The following is a 15,804-nucleotide window of genomic DNA, read 5'->3' on the forward strand; positions in this document are numbered from 1 at the left end:
AAATGGGCCAGAGGACTGTGCTGGCCATCAGATCTGTGGGGTCCTCTCCTCTTGTGCGTGGCTGATAACTGGACCAGGGCACGTGGGGCCCTGCAGGGACAGTGGCTGTATGCCTGGGGCTGTGCCAGCTTGGGCAGGCTGTCCCCTGGGCTGTCCTGGGGCCGTGCCTGGAGGCCTGTGCTATGGCAGTGTGCTGCAGGCAGAGCAGGGAGTCCTGTGGTAGGACAGCACAGAGCGATGGGGTGATGCCATCCTGGCACCATGAGAAACAGGAGGGTGACCAGGAGTAAGAAAATGTGGTGCCTGGGGCTGGGAGGAGGGCAGCCCCCAGCAGGAGAGAGGCTGTGGCAGCTCTCTTCCCAGCACCACAGTGTTGTGCTGCACGTGGGACCCAGAGCCTGCCCAGGGAGTATCAGCTCCTTGTCCCCATCCCACCTTGCTGTGGGCAGACCCTGGACACTTTGCCAGCAGGACCTGACTGTGGTGGCTGAGGGTGAGGCCTGGGACTGCAGCCAGGGCTGCTTTTGAGCCCTCACACAACTGGGAAGTGCCAGGACAGGGCTGGGGGAAGTGGGGAGCTCTGCACAGAGCTGGCGTGTCCAGGCAGGATTCCCCCGAGGGACCAGCACTGCCTTGCTCCCAGGTGGACCCATGCACTGAACTTCCTGCACAGCCTGTTCTGGGACATCAAAAAAGCCACTGGAGGCGTTGGCTGGTGTGCTGCCAGCAGACACAGCCCTGGGGCTGCAGGGGCACAGCCTCAGATAGTGTCAGCACCGTGGGGCAGCGAGCTGGAAGGGCCAGGAGCAGCAGCCACTGTGAGGAACAGCCCTGAGAGCCTCAGCTGCTCTGCCCCAGCGCGGGGGCTCTGCTGGAGCCCAGGCAGGGCAGGGACAATGCCTGGACAAGGACAAAGCCCTGCTGCTGCCCTGGCACCACTGGCCTGCCCAGGGTTGCCCTGGGGCCCCAGCCTGTCTGTGCTGCCCGTGGACAGGGCTGAGGTGCAGCAGGACGTGGAGCCTGTCCCTGCAGCGGCGGCTGGCGTGCAGGCAGTGGCCTGGCAGGAGCCCATGTCCCCAACACGCTGGTGGCACCCATCCCACAGCCAGACAAAGGCAGCAAAGAGCAGGGGTGAAACCGGAGCCCTTTAATTGTGTCCTCACAGGGACTGGGGGAGGAAGAGGCCAGGGCGGCAGCACAGCTGCTGTGCTGGAGCAGAGAGAAAGGGAGGAGGAGGAGGAGGAGGAGAATGAGAATGAGGAGGAGCACAGGCTCTGAGCACAGCCGTGGGCGCACAGCTCTGCTGTGGGGTGCCACCTGTACAGTGACTCTTGGGTGACTGCTCAGAGAAAGCACCTCCATCTGGGTTATTGCTCGTGAAAAATGATCCACGTTTTGGTTATTGCTCAGAGGATCCACGTTTGGGTTATTGCTCAGAGAAACGGATCCATGTGGCAGCAGGGAGGATCCCAGAAATACAGGAGAGGCAGGAAGAGGCTGGCAGAGCAGGCAGCTCCCTGCCTGCTGCTGGAAGGCACAAGGTAGGAATTGCTCCTGGGGGCAGAGAGGAGCTGTGCTGGTGCAGATGCCCCCAGGCAGGAGCAGCTCTTCCTCCCTCACCTGCTGAGCTGCCCTTGGAATGCATAAGGATTCAAATTCTAATGCTAGGAGAGCAGAGGGGCTGCAGGTCCCAGATTCCTGGGATGCCCTGCTGCCAAGCAGGCACCTGAAAGGAGGGCTCCTGCCCAAGGCATTGCAGCACAGCCAGACCATGGAGGGGCCAGGCCTGTGCTCCCTGAAAGAGAAAATGGCTGAGGCCACGAGGAGCTGCAGGAACTGGAGGAGTGTTGCTGGACAGCCACGGGGCTCACAGGACAATCTTGAAGGAGCTGCAAGAGATATGACAGAGTCTGCACCTGCTTGGTAGCCACACAAAGGGTTTACAAGCCCCCAGCGCTGCAGGGACCAGAATCTCCATGCAGGAGAGGCTCTGCAGAGCCAGCTGGGTGCAGATCCCTCACATTAGAGCAGGCTTGGCACAGGGCAGCCCTGCCCTCCTGCCCCAGTGAGCAGCCAGGTGATGAACCCCAGCCACCCTCTGGTGAGCAGCGCACCTGGCGAAGTCAGGGGAGCGCGAGACAACGTGCTGGAATTCGGAGAGGTTGATGGTGCCGTCCTTGTCGATGTCAGACTCGTCCAGGATCTGCGGGGGAAGGTGAGCACTCAGCTCTGTGCCTGGGCTGTGCAGTGCCCGTGCCCTGGCCAAAGGGCCTCACATTTTGGATGAGCTGCTCCATCTCTGCGCTGCTCAGCCGGGACTCCTCGCCTTGCCCCGTCAGGCAGTTCACCAGCTGCTCCAGGTCCTTCCTGTCCAGAGTGCCATCGTCATCAAAGTCTGTGGGGAGAGACAAGGTAGGGTTTGGCAGGGCTGCAGTGACCCCAGAGAGTCACAGGCACCCACACTGTGTGCCTCACCATGCCAAACCAACTGTTCCCACAGGGAGTTCCTAAAGCCACCGTCCCCACGGGTGCTCCAAGGGCACTGCCAGCCCTCCTGAACATCAATTCATCACCCTGCTCCTGCTTCCTCAGGTGCAGGGATCCCAGACCACAGCACCTGCCCCCAGCCTTACCAAAGATGCGGAAGGCATAGTGGGACTTGACGTCAGAGGTGGCAGAATCACTGAAGACACTCAGCATATCAAGGAAGTCTTCAAAGGACATGCTGTCATCCCTGGTCTCTGAGGTTGAGAACACATGGCAGATCCGGTGCTGGAAGGGGTTTGCCTGCAGACACGGGAACAGCTCAGGGCTGGGCTGTGCTGGCTCCATCTGGCACACCTTGGCTGTGGCTGCTGCTCCAGCAGGTGAGCAGGCACCCCACTCTGCCACTGCTCCATCACCCACAGCCAAACCTGTCCTGTGCACCTCCCGGGGTGCAGCAGGGATAGGCACGATCCCCTGTGGCACATCAGGAATCCCCAGGATCCTGCACAGCAGGGATCCCCGGGATCCTCAGCTGCTCAGTGGGGACAGGGAAGCTCTTTACGGGCACAGCGCGGCCGTGGTGGGTGCCCGGGGCCCTGACCCCGCAGCAGCAGTGTCCCGTGCCCGCCAGGCACCATACCCGCAGCTCAGGCAGCGTCAGGATCTGGCTCTTGGGAACCCGCGTGGAGCAGGCGTTCTCCCTCTCCTCCTTTGGCAGCAGTTCACTGAACCTCTTGTAAGCACTTTAAGAGGCAAGAAAAAGAGCGGCTCTGTGGAGCCAGCGGGGTGGCAGCAGTGGCCCGTGCCCGGAAGGGGTGGCCCGTTCCCACAGCTCCTGCCAACTCTGCCAGGGAAGACTGCGGGCCGGGGGTCCCATATCTGCTCCGGGACCCGGGAGAGGAGCCGGTCTGTCTGCTGCCCACCCCGGGCGCCGGGGATTCAGAAGGGTCACCGCGGGCTCGGGCCGGTCCCCAGCCCTGCCCCGTTAGCCAGGGCGTCACCGGCAGCAGCCGCGGACCTTCGCCCCATCACAGCCCCATCACTCTTCGGGAGTGCCACCGGCACCTCCCGGCTCAGCTGAGCGTCCCGGCGGAACGGGAGCCCCGGAGCAGGGCCGAGCTCTCCGTGCCCCGCGGAGCCGCTCTGCGCCTCCACCCGCCCCACTCACGGTATTCCGGTACTTACAGCAAGATCTCCTGCTTGCTCAGGAACGTCAGCTCCTGCGGGGAGAGCACGGGTCAGCGCCGGCACCGGGGCCAAGGCCCGAGCCAGAGCACCATGGGCACATTCCGGGACCGCGCCCCCCGCCGCAGCCGGTGCCGGTGTCGGTACCTGGTACTCGCCCAGCAAGTCCCGCGGGATCAGGCTGGCCGAGCCGCCCATGGCGCCGCTTCCCCCGCACGTCACTCGCTCGCTGTGGCCGCAACTGCCCGCCCCGGGCGGGGCGAGCACACCCCCAGCACAGCCAGCCCCGCCCGCCCGGGCGCACGCCGCACTCCCGGAACCGGCAATCGCGGATGAGACGGCGATGGCGGGAGCGGAGCCGGGCGAGCCGAGTCCCGAGGAGTTCGTGTACGGCGAGGAGGATTTCGTGCTGCAGGCGGCCGGCTGGGGCGACCCGGACTCCGCGCCCTCCCGGTTCGACCGGGCGCTGCTGGCGGGCTGGAGCGACCGTATGGAGCGGGGACTGTTCCGGTACCGGCTGGGCCCGCTGCCCACCCGCGTCCTGCCCGGCGCCGTGCGCCTCGTGGCGCAGCTGAACGAGCAGCGCAGCGCCGAGCGCCGCCCGCCGCAGCCCGTGCGCAGCCTGCGGGACCCCTTCGACCCCGGCGCCTTCAACTTCACCCGGCTGCGCCCCGCCGAGCTGCTGTTCCGCCTGCGCCGCGCCGGCGGCCCGGGGCCGCCGCCCGAGCCGCTGCTGGTGGCCATCAACGCCAGCCCGCTGGAGCGGGGACACGTCCTGCTGCTGCCCGAGCCCGAGCTGCGGCTGCCGCAGCTGCTGGCGGCCCCGGCGCTGCGCGGGGCGCTGGAGGCGGCGCTGCTCAGCGCCCACCCCGGCTTCCGCGTGGGCTTCAACGGGCTGGGCGGCGGCGCCTCGGTGAACCACCTGCACCTGCACGGGCTGTACCTGGACCGGCCGCTGCCGCTGGAGGAGGCGCCGGCCGAGCCGCTGGGGCCGCGCCTGGGGCTGATCCGCGCCGGACCGGCCCCCGCCTTTCTCTTCTTCGCGCCCGGCCCCGCCGAGCTGGAGCCGGTGTCGCGGGCCGTGTGCCGGGCGGCGGAGCACCTGGGCGCTGCCGGGCTGGCCTGCAACGTGCTGGCCACGCGGGGCGAGCCGCCGGCGGGGCCCGGGGGCGGCCGCGGGCTGCGGGTGCTGCTGTGGGCGCGCCGGCCGCTCTTCGGCCCCAAGGCCGGCGAGCCCTTCGCCGTGGCGCTGTGCGAGCTGGCAGGGCTGCTGCCGCTGCCCAACGAGCCGCTCTACCGGGACATCACCGAGGCGCAGGCCCTGAGCGCCATCCGCCAGCACCTGCTGCCCGAGCCCGAGCTGCGGCTCCTGGGCGGGGAGCTGGCGCGGCTGCTGGGGGACTGAACCGATGGCACGGACAATGGCTACAGCAGAGCTGAACCGAGGGCACGGGCAGTGGCTGCAGAGCTGAACCGATGGCACGGACAGGAGCTGCAGAGCTGAACCGAGGGCACGGGCAGCGGTCGGAGCGCTGACGGCTCCGGCACGGCAGGGGTCGCTGTGGGAGGAGGACACGGAAGTGGCTGTCGCGTGGCCGCGTGGGGCCGCTCCGCCCGCCGTGCCCCCGGCTCTGTGGTGCGGTCGCCATGGGAACGCGGCGGGCCCGGGAGCGGTGCGATGGCGGCGGCGGGCGGCGGCGGCGGGGGTAATGTGGGCCCGGGCCCACCCCCGGCAACCCCTCCGGGCGAGGAGGCGGCCGTCGCGGCGGCCCCCCCGGACCGTCCCGCTGCCCCCGTCGGACCCGAGCCGCGGAGGAAGCGCAGGCGAGTGCCGGGCCGCAGCTCCGTCCGGCCGCTGCCTCAGCTGGTCCCGGTTGGGCCCCAGACCGGCCCCAGTGGGACAGTGCCCAGCCGGTGCCCGGCGCTCCCCAGCCCCCGGGAGCCGGTTCGGGGTCCCGCTGACCCAAAATAAATAGCGTTCCCGTAGAATTGCCCCAGCCATCCCCTGTGTGACACAGCCAGGCGCGGCTCCGTGCCCAGGACCAGCCTGCCTGTCCTTAGGGCTGTTCTAACCGGGGCTGGCTCGGTCAGGGTGCCCTGAGTGTGTGCGGGGCTCGGGCTGTGTCCCCGCTCTATGCTCTGTCCGCTGCCTCGCTGAGCTCTCATCTCATCTCTATTCCAGTGTCCTCTCCATCAACCTGAGCGGCTGCAAGTACGAGAGTGGTGAGTCAGAGGGGTCCCTGCAGCCTTCCAGCCCACACCTGCAGGCTCTCCAGGTGCTGGCACCCAGTTCCTACTGGTTTCTTTACTGCTGCCAGCGACTGACACTGGCCCCCGTGTTAGTTGATAGAGATTTCTCCCGATTTAAAACGTGCAACAGCAGCGTGAGCCCTCAACATCCCCCACACTTGCATTTGCCAGCTGTCTGCTAAAAAGGGCAAGTAGGGTTCCCTCAGGTGCAGTGCAAGGGAACACCTGGGCTTGAAGACAGGACCTGAGGGTTGTCAACTGTTTAAGGTAAAGCTAGTGAGCAGGCAGGATCTGCACTGGGAGCTCTGCCTGTGCTGTTCATCCCTGGTGACCCGAGGGAGCTGGTCCACTCTCCCCTCCCACAAGCTGGATCTTGAAAGAACAAACTCTTGGCCCCTGAGGGGTGTTTTTAATCTACTTTGCAAAGGGATCTTGGTAAGCATGGATCCCCATCACCTCCCCAGCCCTGCCAAATTCATACTTGGCACAATCATGAACTATCCCCGCAGAGACCTCCCGCTGAGCTGTGTTCTGCTGCTGAAATACCTTTGATTTGGGAGATTAAATTCACACCTTTGCAAGACTTGTGTCTGCCTGTGAGGTGTAAGACCCATGGGAAGTTCAACCCTGCTGTTGAGGGGCCCTGGCATCTCAAGACAGGTGGAATTAGAGGGTTTAAAGCTCCCAGAACACTTGCAGCCAGAGTCTCGGGGGTTGGCCAAATAAAACTGGTGTTCCTGACACCTTCATGTCATGTCAACACCTTATAGCTCCGAGAGAGGAACTGCAGCCCAGGGAGCTGCATACTCCATCCCTTGTTATTCCGGGGATGTGTCAGCGCCTGTATGCGGCTCCTCAGCCAGAGAATGGTTGCACATTCCATCCCTGGTTCCCTGGGGGTTGTCAGTGGCTGTGCGTGCCCCCGGCTGGCCCTGTCACTGCTTGCTTGGCACAGTGCGGCGGGCGGCGCAGCGCTGCGGGCTGAAGGAGGCGGCCGAGAACGAGGAGTGGACGGTGTACTGGACAGACACCTCGGTCACCTTGGAGCGCCTCATGGACATGAAGCGCTTCCAGGTAAAGACGGCAGCTGCCCTGCAGGAACTGCTCGGGAAGGAGGGTGGCACTAGGCTGGCTGTGGAACAGCGTGTGGCAGAGTGAAACAGAGGCACCACAGCAGTGCCATGTGCCGTCTGTGCCTTGGCTCCAGGGTGCAGGGTCAGTCCTTTGCTTGTGCCATGTCCTTGGCTGGTGTCCCCAGCAGCATTCAGCAGCTATGGCGGGAGCAGGAGCATTCTAGCCCTGTGATGTGCTGTAAAATAAACAGCTGTGGATGATAAACGGCTCTATGCTGCTCCAGGGCTAAGATGGAATAGGCAGATAAATCAATAGTGAAGCTCAGATAGAGCAGCAGTAGCAAGTCTCACCCCCAGCAGTAGTTCAAGGCAGCCACAGGCTTGGCTTCCCTCTTGCTGCTGGTTCTCCATGCACAGTCTCTCCTCAGGGCTGGGATAATCCACCCCCACAGGGCCTCTGCTGATCTGGGTTTTTCTGCCCCACTTTCAGAAAATCAACCACTTCCCAGGCATGATTGAACTGTGCCGCAAGGACCTGCTGGCCCGCAACCTGAACCGCATGCTGCGGCTCTTCCCCAAGGAGTACAACATCTTCCCCCGCACGTGGTGTCTGCCGGCCGAGTGAGTGCCCCGGCAGGGAGGGCTGGCACAGGGAGGGGAGGCTGCTCACCTGCTCCTGGCCACCAGAGCACAAACCTTGCTTGCTTTGGCACGCACCGCGTGAGCTCCTGCACAGACCCCCCAGGGCAGGTGGAGAGGTGGCGAGGAAGAGGTGGGATGTGGAGACTGGGTCAGGTCACGCAGGTCTGTGGCTCCTGCAGATTAGGAATGGGGTTTTGATTCATCCCCTGGAGGAATTTAGTGTGTGCTGGCCTGCAGCACCATGGTCTCAGCACCCAGCTGTTTGGAGAGAGTTCAGAGGGGTGTTTTTTGCAGCTGCTGATAGTCACCCCTTCCTTGCACAGCTATGGAGATTTCCATACCTACAGTTCCACAAGGAAAGCAAGAACATTCATCTGCAAGCCCGACAACAGCTGCCAGGGAAAAGGGATCTTCATAACCCACCACCCGGAGGAGATCAAGCATGGGGAACACATGATCTGTCAGCAGTACATCTCTGAGGTACTGGGACAGTCCCAGAAGAGTGGGGTAGGATCCCAGTTTCCACTCTGCCAGCATCCCCCTTGCTCCCCAGGTCTCCTCAGGTCTGCTGGAGCTGCTGGAGGCTGCAGCACTTTGGGGACACAGACAAAGCTTGTTCCTCTGTGAGCAGCACAGGCAGCCAGGGCAGTTCCTCACCTCAGCCTTGCTCCTGCCCCTTTGCTCACCTCAGCCTCGTTTCTCCCTTTTTCCTCACAGCCCTTCCTCATCGATGGTTTCAAGTTTGACATGCGCATCTACGTGCTGGTCACATCCTGTGACCCCCTGAGGATTTTTCTCTACAAGGAGGGCCTGGCCCGGTTTGCCACCATGAGGTACATCGATCGCAGCACGAGAAACCTGGTAAAAAGGAAGTTTCTAAAAAACTCGTATAGTATCTGTAGGTGTCAGTCCTTAAATTGTCCTGGGGGCATTCCAGGCCTTAAAAAGGCAGGTATTGGGGGTTGCAGGAGTCCCAGCTTGATGCTTTCCTGGTCTTCCTCCTCCTCACGGATGTATTTCAGGAGGGATAGTAGATCTACCCCAAGGCCTCACATTTGGGCTGTTTACTGGCATTACCACAGAATCATGGAGTTGTTTGCTTGGATGGAACCTTGGAAGGTCTCCAACCTCAAAACTTGGTCAACAATAGATTCATATCTGATTTCTCAGGGTCTCACCCTATCAGGCTTTGAAAACCTGCAGAATGAAGCCCCCCTGGTGTCTCTGGGCAGCATGTTCTTCTTCTGGCCCTGATAAGCGTGCTCAATTCCACACCATTCCTACACTGCCCATGCTTCAGGCAGAAAAGAGCATGGGAGTATCTGGTGGGGTTGTTCTGTTCCTGCTTAGTGGTTCAAAGTGAACAAACATCTCCTGTGGTTCCCTGCCAGGGTGACCTCTGCATGCACCTGACCAATTATGCAATCAACAAACACAATGAGAACTTCATCACGGACGACATGGTGGGCAGCAAGAGGTACTGGCATGTCAGAGCACTGCAAGAACACTGCCTGGGGACGCTGGTTTACCTCAGCTTTCCTGGGGTGACACAGCTGAGCCCTTACCTCCTCCTGTTCCCGTGCAGGAAGCTGTCCACCCTGAATGCCTGGATGGCAGAGCACGGCTATGACACATCAAAGCTCTGGGAAGATATTGATGACATTGTTATAAAGACGCTGATTTCAGCTCACCCTGTGCTGAAACACAATTACCAGAGCTGCTTCTCCAACCACCCTACTGGCTGTGCCTGCTTTGAAATCCTGGGCTTTGACATTTTGCTGGATAGAAGGCTGAAGCCGTGGCTGCTGGAGGTGAGCTCTGAGCTGGGGGATTGGGATGAACAGGGCTTGTTTTAGTCAAAAGGGCCACCCTGCCCACAGAATTGACCAGGCTGTGAAGCCCAACAACCTGCTGTGAGCAGGATCCAAGAGAACCCATCTCTGCACACCACCTAACAACAGGGAGTTTCCCAAGCCTCCACACCCCTGGTCCTGTGAGCACCCTGTGCCAGATGTCCCCTGCCTGCACCCGGTGGGGTGGGACCCAGGTAACTTGTGCACAAGTGGGCAGCACACTGCAGGAGAGAGTGCTGTGTGTGGCTTCCTGGCTCTGACACAGAGAAGAGCATCCGTGGGCAGTGTGGGGCATGGCTGGGGCCGTGGGCTGGCAGCTGGGGTGCCAGGCCAGGTTACCTGCTTGTCTTGGCAGGTGAACCACTCTCCCAGCTTCAGCACGGATTCTCAGCTGGACTGTGAGGTGAAGGACGCCCTCCTGTGTGACACCTTCAGCCTGATCAACGTGCACGCCTGCGACAGAAGGAAGGTGCTGGAGGAAGACAAGCGGCGCGTGAAGGAGCGGCTCCTTCAGGCCAACCAGACTGTCCGTGAGTCCAGGTACTGTCCCCCACAGTGCTGCAGGCCCCCGTGAGCAAACACAGGGCCTGACACAGCAGGGTAACAGCTGGGCTGGCTGCTGGGAGCTCCCAGAGCCCATGGCATCGTGCAGCCCCTGAGCTCTCCCAAACCATCTGCACCCTGCAAGGAGGAGCCAGGGCTCCTCTCTGGGTGCCAGGAGATCTGTGCCACCCTGTGCTCTGACAGAGCTGTCCCAAGCTGCCCCTGCTTGTCATCTCTTTTGCTGGGGATGAGCAGGGATGCTCACATGAGGAACCGCAGCCCTGCCTCAGGAACTGGGGGTAGCCTGGGCCCTTCTCCAGGGCAAGGGTCCTTTCCAGGACTGAGGGTTTTCCCTTCCTCTGTCTTCGTGTCCTTTCCCAAGCCCGGGTTCAATGAGCCTGCTGCCTTGCAGGCAGGGCATGGCTCTCTCCAGCTGCTGCTTCCATCAGGAGTCCTGGGATAATCCTGGGATATGCTGATCATGTCAGCCCTGCACTGTGCCTGTGCTCCCTCCTGCTGCAGGCGCAGGGAGCAGGAGAGCAGCCAGGCTGCCTGGCTGGCACAGGCTGAGAGCTACGAGAACGAGCACCTGGGGGGGTTCCGACGCATCTACCCAGCACCTGGGACAGAGAAGTACGAGCCCTTCTTCCAGCAGAGCAGGTCCCTCTTCCAGGACACAGCATCTTCCAAGGCACGAGAAGAGCATGCCAGGTACGCTGCTCCTGTGCAAACCACTTCTCGCAGGTGGCAGGGACACCACTTGCTCCTGATCCCTCCTGGGGAACAGCTCTGCTGCTTGCAGGTGTAAGAGAGCAGGGAGAGTGGGAGGAGAAAGGAAGGAGCCTGCACACGCTGTGGCAAAGTCCATCCTTTCAGACGGACTCCAGAGAGGCATGGGCAGTACTCCATTGACTTTTGGACCCTTGAGATACCATTTCCCAAATATCCCACTCCCTTCTGGCAAGCACAGCTTAATCCAAGGGCATTTATCTTTTTAAAAGTCTCTTTACAACCCTCCCTGTCCCATCTCTTGGCAGACTTCTATTATGGGTTATTCATACAGACTTTGGCCTGCAGTAAATGTCCTCAGGTTGAAGGCTGCAACACAGTCCTTTTGCTGTTGTGGCTCTGAGCCAGTGAGTGACTCTGCTGTTCTGTGGCAGGCAGTACCTAGAGGAGATTCGCATGAAAAATGAAAAGTTGGAAGCTGCCAGCAGGAAGAAGAAAACAGAGAAGATCCAGAAGAAAAGCGCAGCTCCTACAATCCACCTTGCTCACAGGAGCACCAAGTCATGGGATAGAAAGGTACCTCAGTGTCCATGGGTTCTCCAAGTCAGTGACATGGCTCTGGGAGCTATGCTGAGCCATTGGTGCACCCATGGAGCAGAAATTCCAGTTTTGACTCCCTGCATGAAGTTCAGAATCAACAACTTGTGTTGGCAGTACTTGCAAGCCCCTGTGTTGTGCCTGTCCACTCTGGCCCTCATTGGGATCTCTGTCCCACCCTGAGACTGTACCTGTCCCCAGGGTTGGAGCAGTCATGGCTTTGTCTCACCTGTGCATTGTCCCAGCTTCAGCTTTGCTGCAGCTCAGGTGTTTCTCTGCCGAGGTGCAGCGCATACAGTACAACTCCATGCAGCCCCAGGACATCGTGGAACACGAGGAGAAGAGGAGAGTGAGCTCTCTGCTGCGGCGTGAGAAGCTGATCCGAAACCTGGGCATCATCAACCAGCTTTCCCGGCTGTTCCCCACAGCTGACACCCAGGGGTCCTGTGTCCTCCAGAGCCAGGTAATGGCCCTGCCCAGAGCCACCCCACACAGCCAGGGCAGAAGGATGGGGAGAAGTGACCTGGGCACTGAGCATTTCTGGGGGGGCAGGATGGAGGTCTGCTGCAGGCAGATCAACTGCCACGATTCAGGATGATGCGAGTCTGGAATGGAGGTGGGGGCACATGTGGGGACAAAGTGTGGGATGATGCTTTAGTGAGCACCTGGGCGTGACTAGAGAAGACATTTCCTTCCCATCTCCTGCCAAGGCCTACAGAAGTGTGAGCCACAGCCATTTTCCTTCCCTCCTTCCAGCTGCATTTTCCCTGGGATGTCATCGGGGACAACACCTCGGACGACCTAATGATGGTTATCTCATTCCTGGGAGTCCCAGCTCAGGAGGGCCCTCGAGCCCAGGCCAGGCCACGGCCCGTGCTGGGCCCAGATCCCAAGGACATGAAGAGCCTGTGCGTTGAGGGCCGGAGCGTGCTGTACCACGCGCGGGACGGGGGCTGGCGGGCGCTGGGCGGGGGCTGGCTGCAGGGCCAGGCCGCGGGGGCGACGCCCACCCAGCCCTGCGCCCACCCCAGGCGGCAGCTCAGGGAACAGCAGCTCCCTGCCTCGGGAACCCAGGCTGAGTGCTGTAAGTGTGCATCACCTTCCTGGGGATGCTCCCGGCCTGCCAGGCTGGCAGGAATGGGTGGTGGGCTGGATGGAGCTCTCAGGGGTGCTGGGACACTGAGAAAGAGTCGCCATGCTCTGCCTGGGCCACTGGAAGTCTCTGTCAGAGGCTTGGAGCATCCCATTTGCAGGGTCTGGGTGGTCTCCCAGGATCAAGGGTTGATGTGCAGGCATGGGGGAGTGTGAGAAGCCAGAAAAGTCAAAGGGGTGCATTAGGTCAGAAGGGAAATGGTGACATGGCACAGCCCCCAGTCTCTTCCCAGGCCTCCCTCCCACCACACTGCTCCCTGCCCATGTTCACTCTCCATCCTCACCCAGCCCTGCCTGGCTCCCCAGCATCAGCTTCATCCACTTTGCAGCCTTAGGACCAGGGGAGCAGGGCAGAGGGGCTGCTGCGAAGGGCAGTGGGGGCTGGTGACCCACAGAGCTGCTGGCTCTGCACAGCCCCACATCTCTCTGTGCTGTTCCAGGTGATGCTGACAGCTCGTCATCCTCCGACAGAGGCAGCTGTCCCCCAGTTTCCCCAGCCAGCCCCGGGCAGGCCACAGGCGGTGGCACCTTCGGCCATCTGCATCCTCCCATGGCCCCTGCCGTTCAGGTGGAGCACACACATGCTTCAAACCATGGCAGATCCTCATGCCAGTGTGTCACATCATGCCAGTGCCCTGCCCCGTGCCAGCATGCCCCTTCACAGCATGAAAAGCACAGGTAGCATGGCCGAGGGCTCAGCCTTCCTCCCGTGTGCGCTGGAATGAGAACCGGGTCTTGCAGGACAGGCTGGCTGCTTCCATCAGCTCTGGAGTCGGCTGCTCTGCCCTGACCAGAGCCTGGGCTGCAGCCACCCGCCCCGGCTAGCTTCACCTCTGCCGGGAGCGGGGTCCGGTGCTCGTGTCCCTGTCCGCGCCCTGCCCGCTGCACTCGCCTCCGCCACCACCGCCTGCAGCGAAGCCACCTCGCTCCGGACCCGCGGGAACCTCGCTTCCCCCGCCGGGGCCGCTCCCCCGCCGGCCCCGCCCGTTCCTGGGCCGGTTCCCGGGCCTGTCGGTGGCCATGGCGCTGCTGCTGCGGCGCGGCCTGCGGGCGGTGCCGCTGCTCGCCTGGGCCCCGCGGCGGGCGGCGGCGGCACGGCCCGGGGACCCGGAGCCGCCGGAGCCGGCGCAGGAGGAGGCGGAGAGGTGCGGAGCGGCCGTCCCGCGCTCGGGGCTGTGCCGGCCCGGCCGCTCACGCGTGTTCCCGCAGGGCGCGGCGGCGGCGGCGGGCGGCGCGGATGGAGCGGCTGCGGCGGGAGCTGGGCGGGGGGCGCGGAGCCCCCGAGCGCGCCCTGACCTGGCAGGCGATGGAGCAGCTGCGGTGAGCGCGGGGCCGGGCGGGCAGCACCGCGCCTCCCCGCCGCCCGGCCCTGACCGTGCCCGTGCCCGCAGGTTCCTGCGGCAGGAGCTGCCCGAGGAGTGGCCGCTGGAGCGCCTGGCACAGGGGTTCGGTGTCAGCACCGACGTGGTGCGGCGGGTGCTGCGGAGCCGCGGCTGCCCCTCGCCGCGCCGCCGCCTGCGGCAGGACCAGCGGGCGCTGAGCGGCACCACCGCAGCACCGGCGGGACGGGGCGCGGGGGACGGGCGCGAGGTGCGCGCCCCCGACGGGACGCTGCTGTACCGGCTGCCGCGGGGCTGGGGCGGGCCGGGGCCCGGCGCGCAATAAACGGAGTTGGGACCCGCCTCCGCCTGTGCCGCTTCCGTCGCGCCGGGCGCGGGCTGCGGGGATGAGCTCCGAGGGGCCGGCGATGGGCTCCGAGGCCGCCGTGATGAGCTCCGGGACCCCGGGGATGGGCTCCGAGGCCGCGGGGATGAGCTCCGGGACCCCGGGGGTGGGCTCCGAGGCCGCGGGGATGAGCTCCGGGACCCCGGGGGTGGGTTCCGAGGTGGCGCTTCTGCTGGAGGCGGTGGACTTTGCAGCTCGGAAACACAAGGAGCAGCGGCGTCTGGATCCCGAGGGCACCCCCTACATCAACCACCCCATCGGTGCGGAAACCCCGCGTCCCGCTCCCGGGAGACCCCTGCGACCCCTCTCTCCCTCGTCCCCGGGACCCCTGCTGCCCCGGAGCGCTGCCGGTCCCCGGAGGCCCTGGCTTTAGTCCCTTCTCCCGTGCCGTGTCCTTCAGCCGATGGGGCAGCGCTTCCCAGGCACCGCAGCCCCGGGCGCTGCCCCAGCCCTGTGTCTGGTTGCGTTGCTGTGGATGGGGCGCACGGGAGCTGCTGAGGGGCCCCTGTGCCACAGTCGCACCTGCCAGGCCTGGGGGCAGCTCCCACCTCGGGGCAGTGCCGGCGCCTGGGACCTTCCTGCTGCCCAGCCAAAGGACTGACGGCGCTGGACGTGCCCGTGGGGTTTCCCCCGCCCAGGGTCGATCTCGGGGAGCCTCCCTGCCCACCGTGCGGGACAGCCCCCGTGCCACCCCCGGGAGCCGCTGTCCCGGCCGGAGCGGCCTGTTCCCCGGTGCCTCCTGCCACCTTTCCGTTCTCGCCGCAGGCGTCGCCAGGATCCTGGCACACGAGGCCGGCGTGACGGACATAGTGGTGCTGCAGGTAACGCCCTGCCCTGCCCTGCCCTCCCTGCCCGTTCCCCGGCGCTCGGCCCGGACCCCCGCAGTGCCCCTCGTCCCCTCCCGCCGCAGGCCGCCCTCCTGCACGACACCGTGGAGGACACGGACACCACGTTCCCCGAGATCGAGGAGCGGTTCGGCGCAGAGGTGCGGCGCGTGGTGGAGGAGGTGACGGACGACAAGAGCTTGCCCAAGATGGAGCGGAAGCGGCTGCAGATCGAGCGCGCTCCCGCCTGCAGCCGGCGCGCCAAGCTGGTCAAGCTGGCGGACAAGCTGCACAACCTGCGGGACCTGAACCGCTGCACCCCGCGAGGTACCGCCCGCGGCGGGGACCGGCACCGGGACCGGGCAGCAGCACGGCGACAGCTGCGGGCTGTGCCGAGGGGCGCAGGAGCCCCGGGGCAGCAGTGGTGGGAGCGGGGACGCTGTGTGTGTGTCTGTCTCTGTGTGTCTGTCTCTGTGTGTCTGTCTGTCTGTGTCTCTGTTTGTGTCTGTGTTTCCGTGCGTGTGGGGCCGTGTTCGAGGACTCGGGGCTGGGGTTGGTGTCGGTATGACCTCGCCGGAAGTGACGTCGCGCGTGTCCCCGCAGGCTGGTCGGCGGAGCGCGTGCAGGAGTACTTCCGTTGGGCGGCGCGCGTGGTGTCGGGGCTGCGCGGGACCAGCGCGGCCCTGGAGGGGGCGCTGCAGCGCCTGTTCGAGGAGCGCGGCGTGCCTGCGTGACCGTCCCGGC

General features: G+C 63.9%; 4 protein-coding genes across 4 annotated transcripts; 3 read left to right on the forward strand and 1 right to left on the reverse strand.

Annotated features, from left to right (window-relative positions):
• Positions 1-1,132: 1,132 nt before the first annotated feature.
• CIB1 (calcium and integrin binding 1) lies at positions 1,133-4,454 on the reverse strand. Its single transcript, XM_079317558.1, has 7 exons — positions 3,820-4,454; positions 3,673-3,707; positions 3,128-3,230; positions 2,634-2,787; positions 2,277-2,395; positions 2,115-2,203; positions 1,133-1,889 (listed from the first exon to the last, which is right to left on the reverse strand). The coding sequence occupies exons 1-7, from the start codon at positions 4,414-4,416 to the stop codon at positions 1,868-1,870; spliced, it is 1,119 nt and encodes a 372-aa protein (XP_079173684.1). The 5' UTR covers positions 4,417-4,454; the 3' UTR covers positions 1,133-1,867.
• A 1,403-nt stretch (positions 4,455-5,857) lies between these two features.
• TTLL13 (tubulin tyrosine ligase like 13) lies at positions 5,858-13,365 on the forward strand. Its single transcript, XM_079317750.1, has 13 exons — positions 5,858-5,895; positions 6,878-6,996; positions 7,486-7,616; positions 7,961-8,117; positions 8,355-8,498; positions 9,029-9,114; positions 9,223-9,448; positions 9,846-10,030; positions 10,556-10,744; positions 11,197-11,338; positions 11,649-11,822; positions 12,116-12,443; positions 12,952-13,365. Exons 2-13 carry the CDS (start codon positions 6,976-6,978, stop codon positions 13,191-13,193), a joined length of 2,025 nt encoding a protein of 674 aa, XP_079173876.1. The 5' UTR covers positions 5,858-5,895; positions 6,878-6,975; the 3' UTR covers positions 13,194-13,365.
• A 51-nt stretch (positions 13,366-13,416) lies between these two features.
• On the forward strand, positions 13,417-14,193 carry NGRN (neugrin, neurite outgrowth associated). Its single transcript, XM_079317754.1, has 3 exons — positions 13,417-13,656; positions 13,721-13,831; positions 13,903-14,193. The coding sequence occupies exons 1-3, from the start codon at positions 13,532-13,534 to the stop codon at positions 14,174-14,176; spliced, it is 510 nt and encodes a 169-aa protein (XP_079173880.1). The 5' UTR covers positions 13,417-13,531; the 3' UTR covers positions 14,177-14,193.
• An 86-nt stretch (positions 14,194-14,279) lies between these two features.
• HDDC3 (HD domain containing 3) lies at positions 14,280-15,794 on the forward strand (the record flags this gene model as incomplete). The annotated part of the gene is made up of 4 exons (XM_079317753.1): positions 14,280-14,496; positions 15,002-15,057; positions 15,147-15,387; positions 15,664-15,794. The coding sequence occupies 4 exons, from the start codon at positions 14,280-14,282 to the stop codon at positions 15,792-15,794; spliced, it is 645 nt and encodes a 214-aa protein (XP_079173879.1).
• Positions 15,795-15,804: the final 10 nt, after the last annotated feature.

This window comes from Erithacus rubecula (assembly GCF_903797595.1).
Source record: "Erithacus rubecula genome assembly, chromosome: 14".
In the NCBI taxonomy this organism is placed as follows: domain Eukaryota; kingdom Metazoa; phylum Chordata; class Aves; order Passeriformes; family Muscicapidae; genus Erithacus; species Erithacus rubecula.

Excerpts from the sequence above, each read along its gene's own strand:
- CIB1 (XM_079317558.1), bottom strand. The coding sequence starts at position 4,416 with ATGGCCACCAGCAGCGGCTCGGGCGGCGGCCCCGGGCCGCCGGCGCGG. Across the intron at positions 2,788-3,127 it reads TGACGCTGCCTGAGCTGCGG|GCAAACCCCTTCCAGCACCG; the intron begins GTATGGTGCCTG and ends CCGTGTCTGCAG. Across the intron at positions 2,396-2,633 it reads CTATGCCTTCCGCATCTTTG|ACTTTGATGACGATGGCACT; the intron begins GTAAGGCTGGGG and ends CTCTCCCCACAG.
- TTLL13 (XM_079317750.1), top strand. The coding sequence starts at position 6,976 with ATGGACATGAAGCGCTTCCAG. Across the intron at positions 8,118-8,354 it reads GTCAGCAGTACATCTCTGAG|CCCTTCCTCATCGATGGTTT; the intron begins GTACTGGGACAG and ends TTTTCCTCACAG. Across the intron at positions 11,823-12,115 it reads CCTGTGTCCTCCAGAGCCAG|CTGCATTTTCCCTGGGATGT; the intron begins GTAATGGCCCTG and ends CCCTCCTTCCAG.
- NGRN (XM_079317754.1), top strand. The coding sequence starts at position 13,532 with ATGGCGCTGCTGCTGCGGCGCGGCCTGCGGGCGGTGCCGCTGCTCGCC. Across the intron at positions 13,657-13,720 it reads GCGCAGGAGGAGGCGGAGAG|GGCGCGGCGGCGGCGGCGGG; the intron begins GTGCGGAGCGGC and ends GTGTTCCCGCAG. Across the intron at positions 13,832-13,902 it reads CAGGCGATGGAGCAGCTGCG|GTTCCTGCGGCAGGAGCTGC; the intron begins GTGAGCGCGGGG and ends CCGTGCCCGCAG.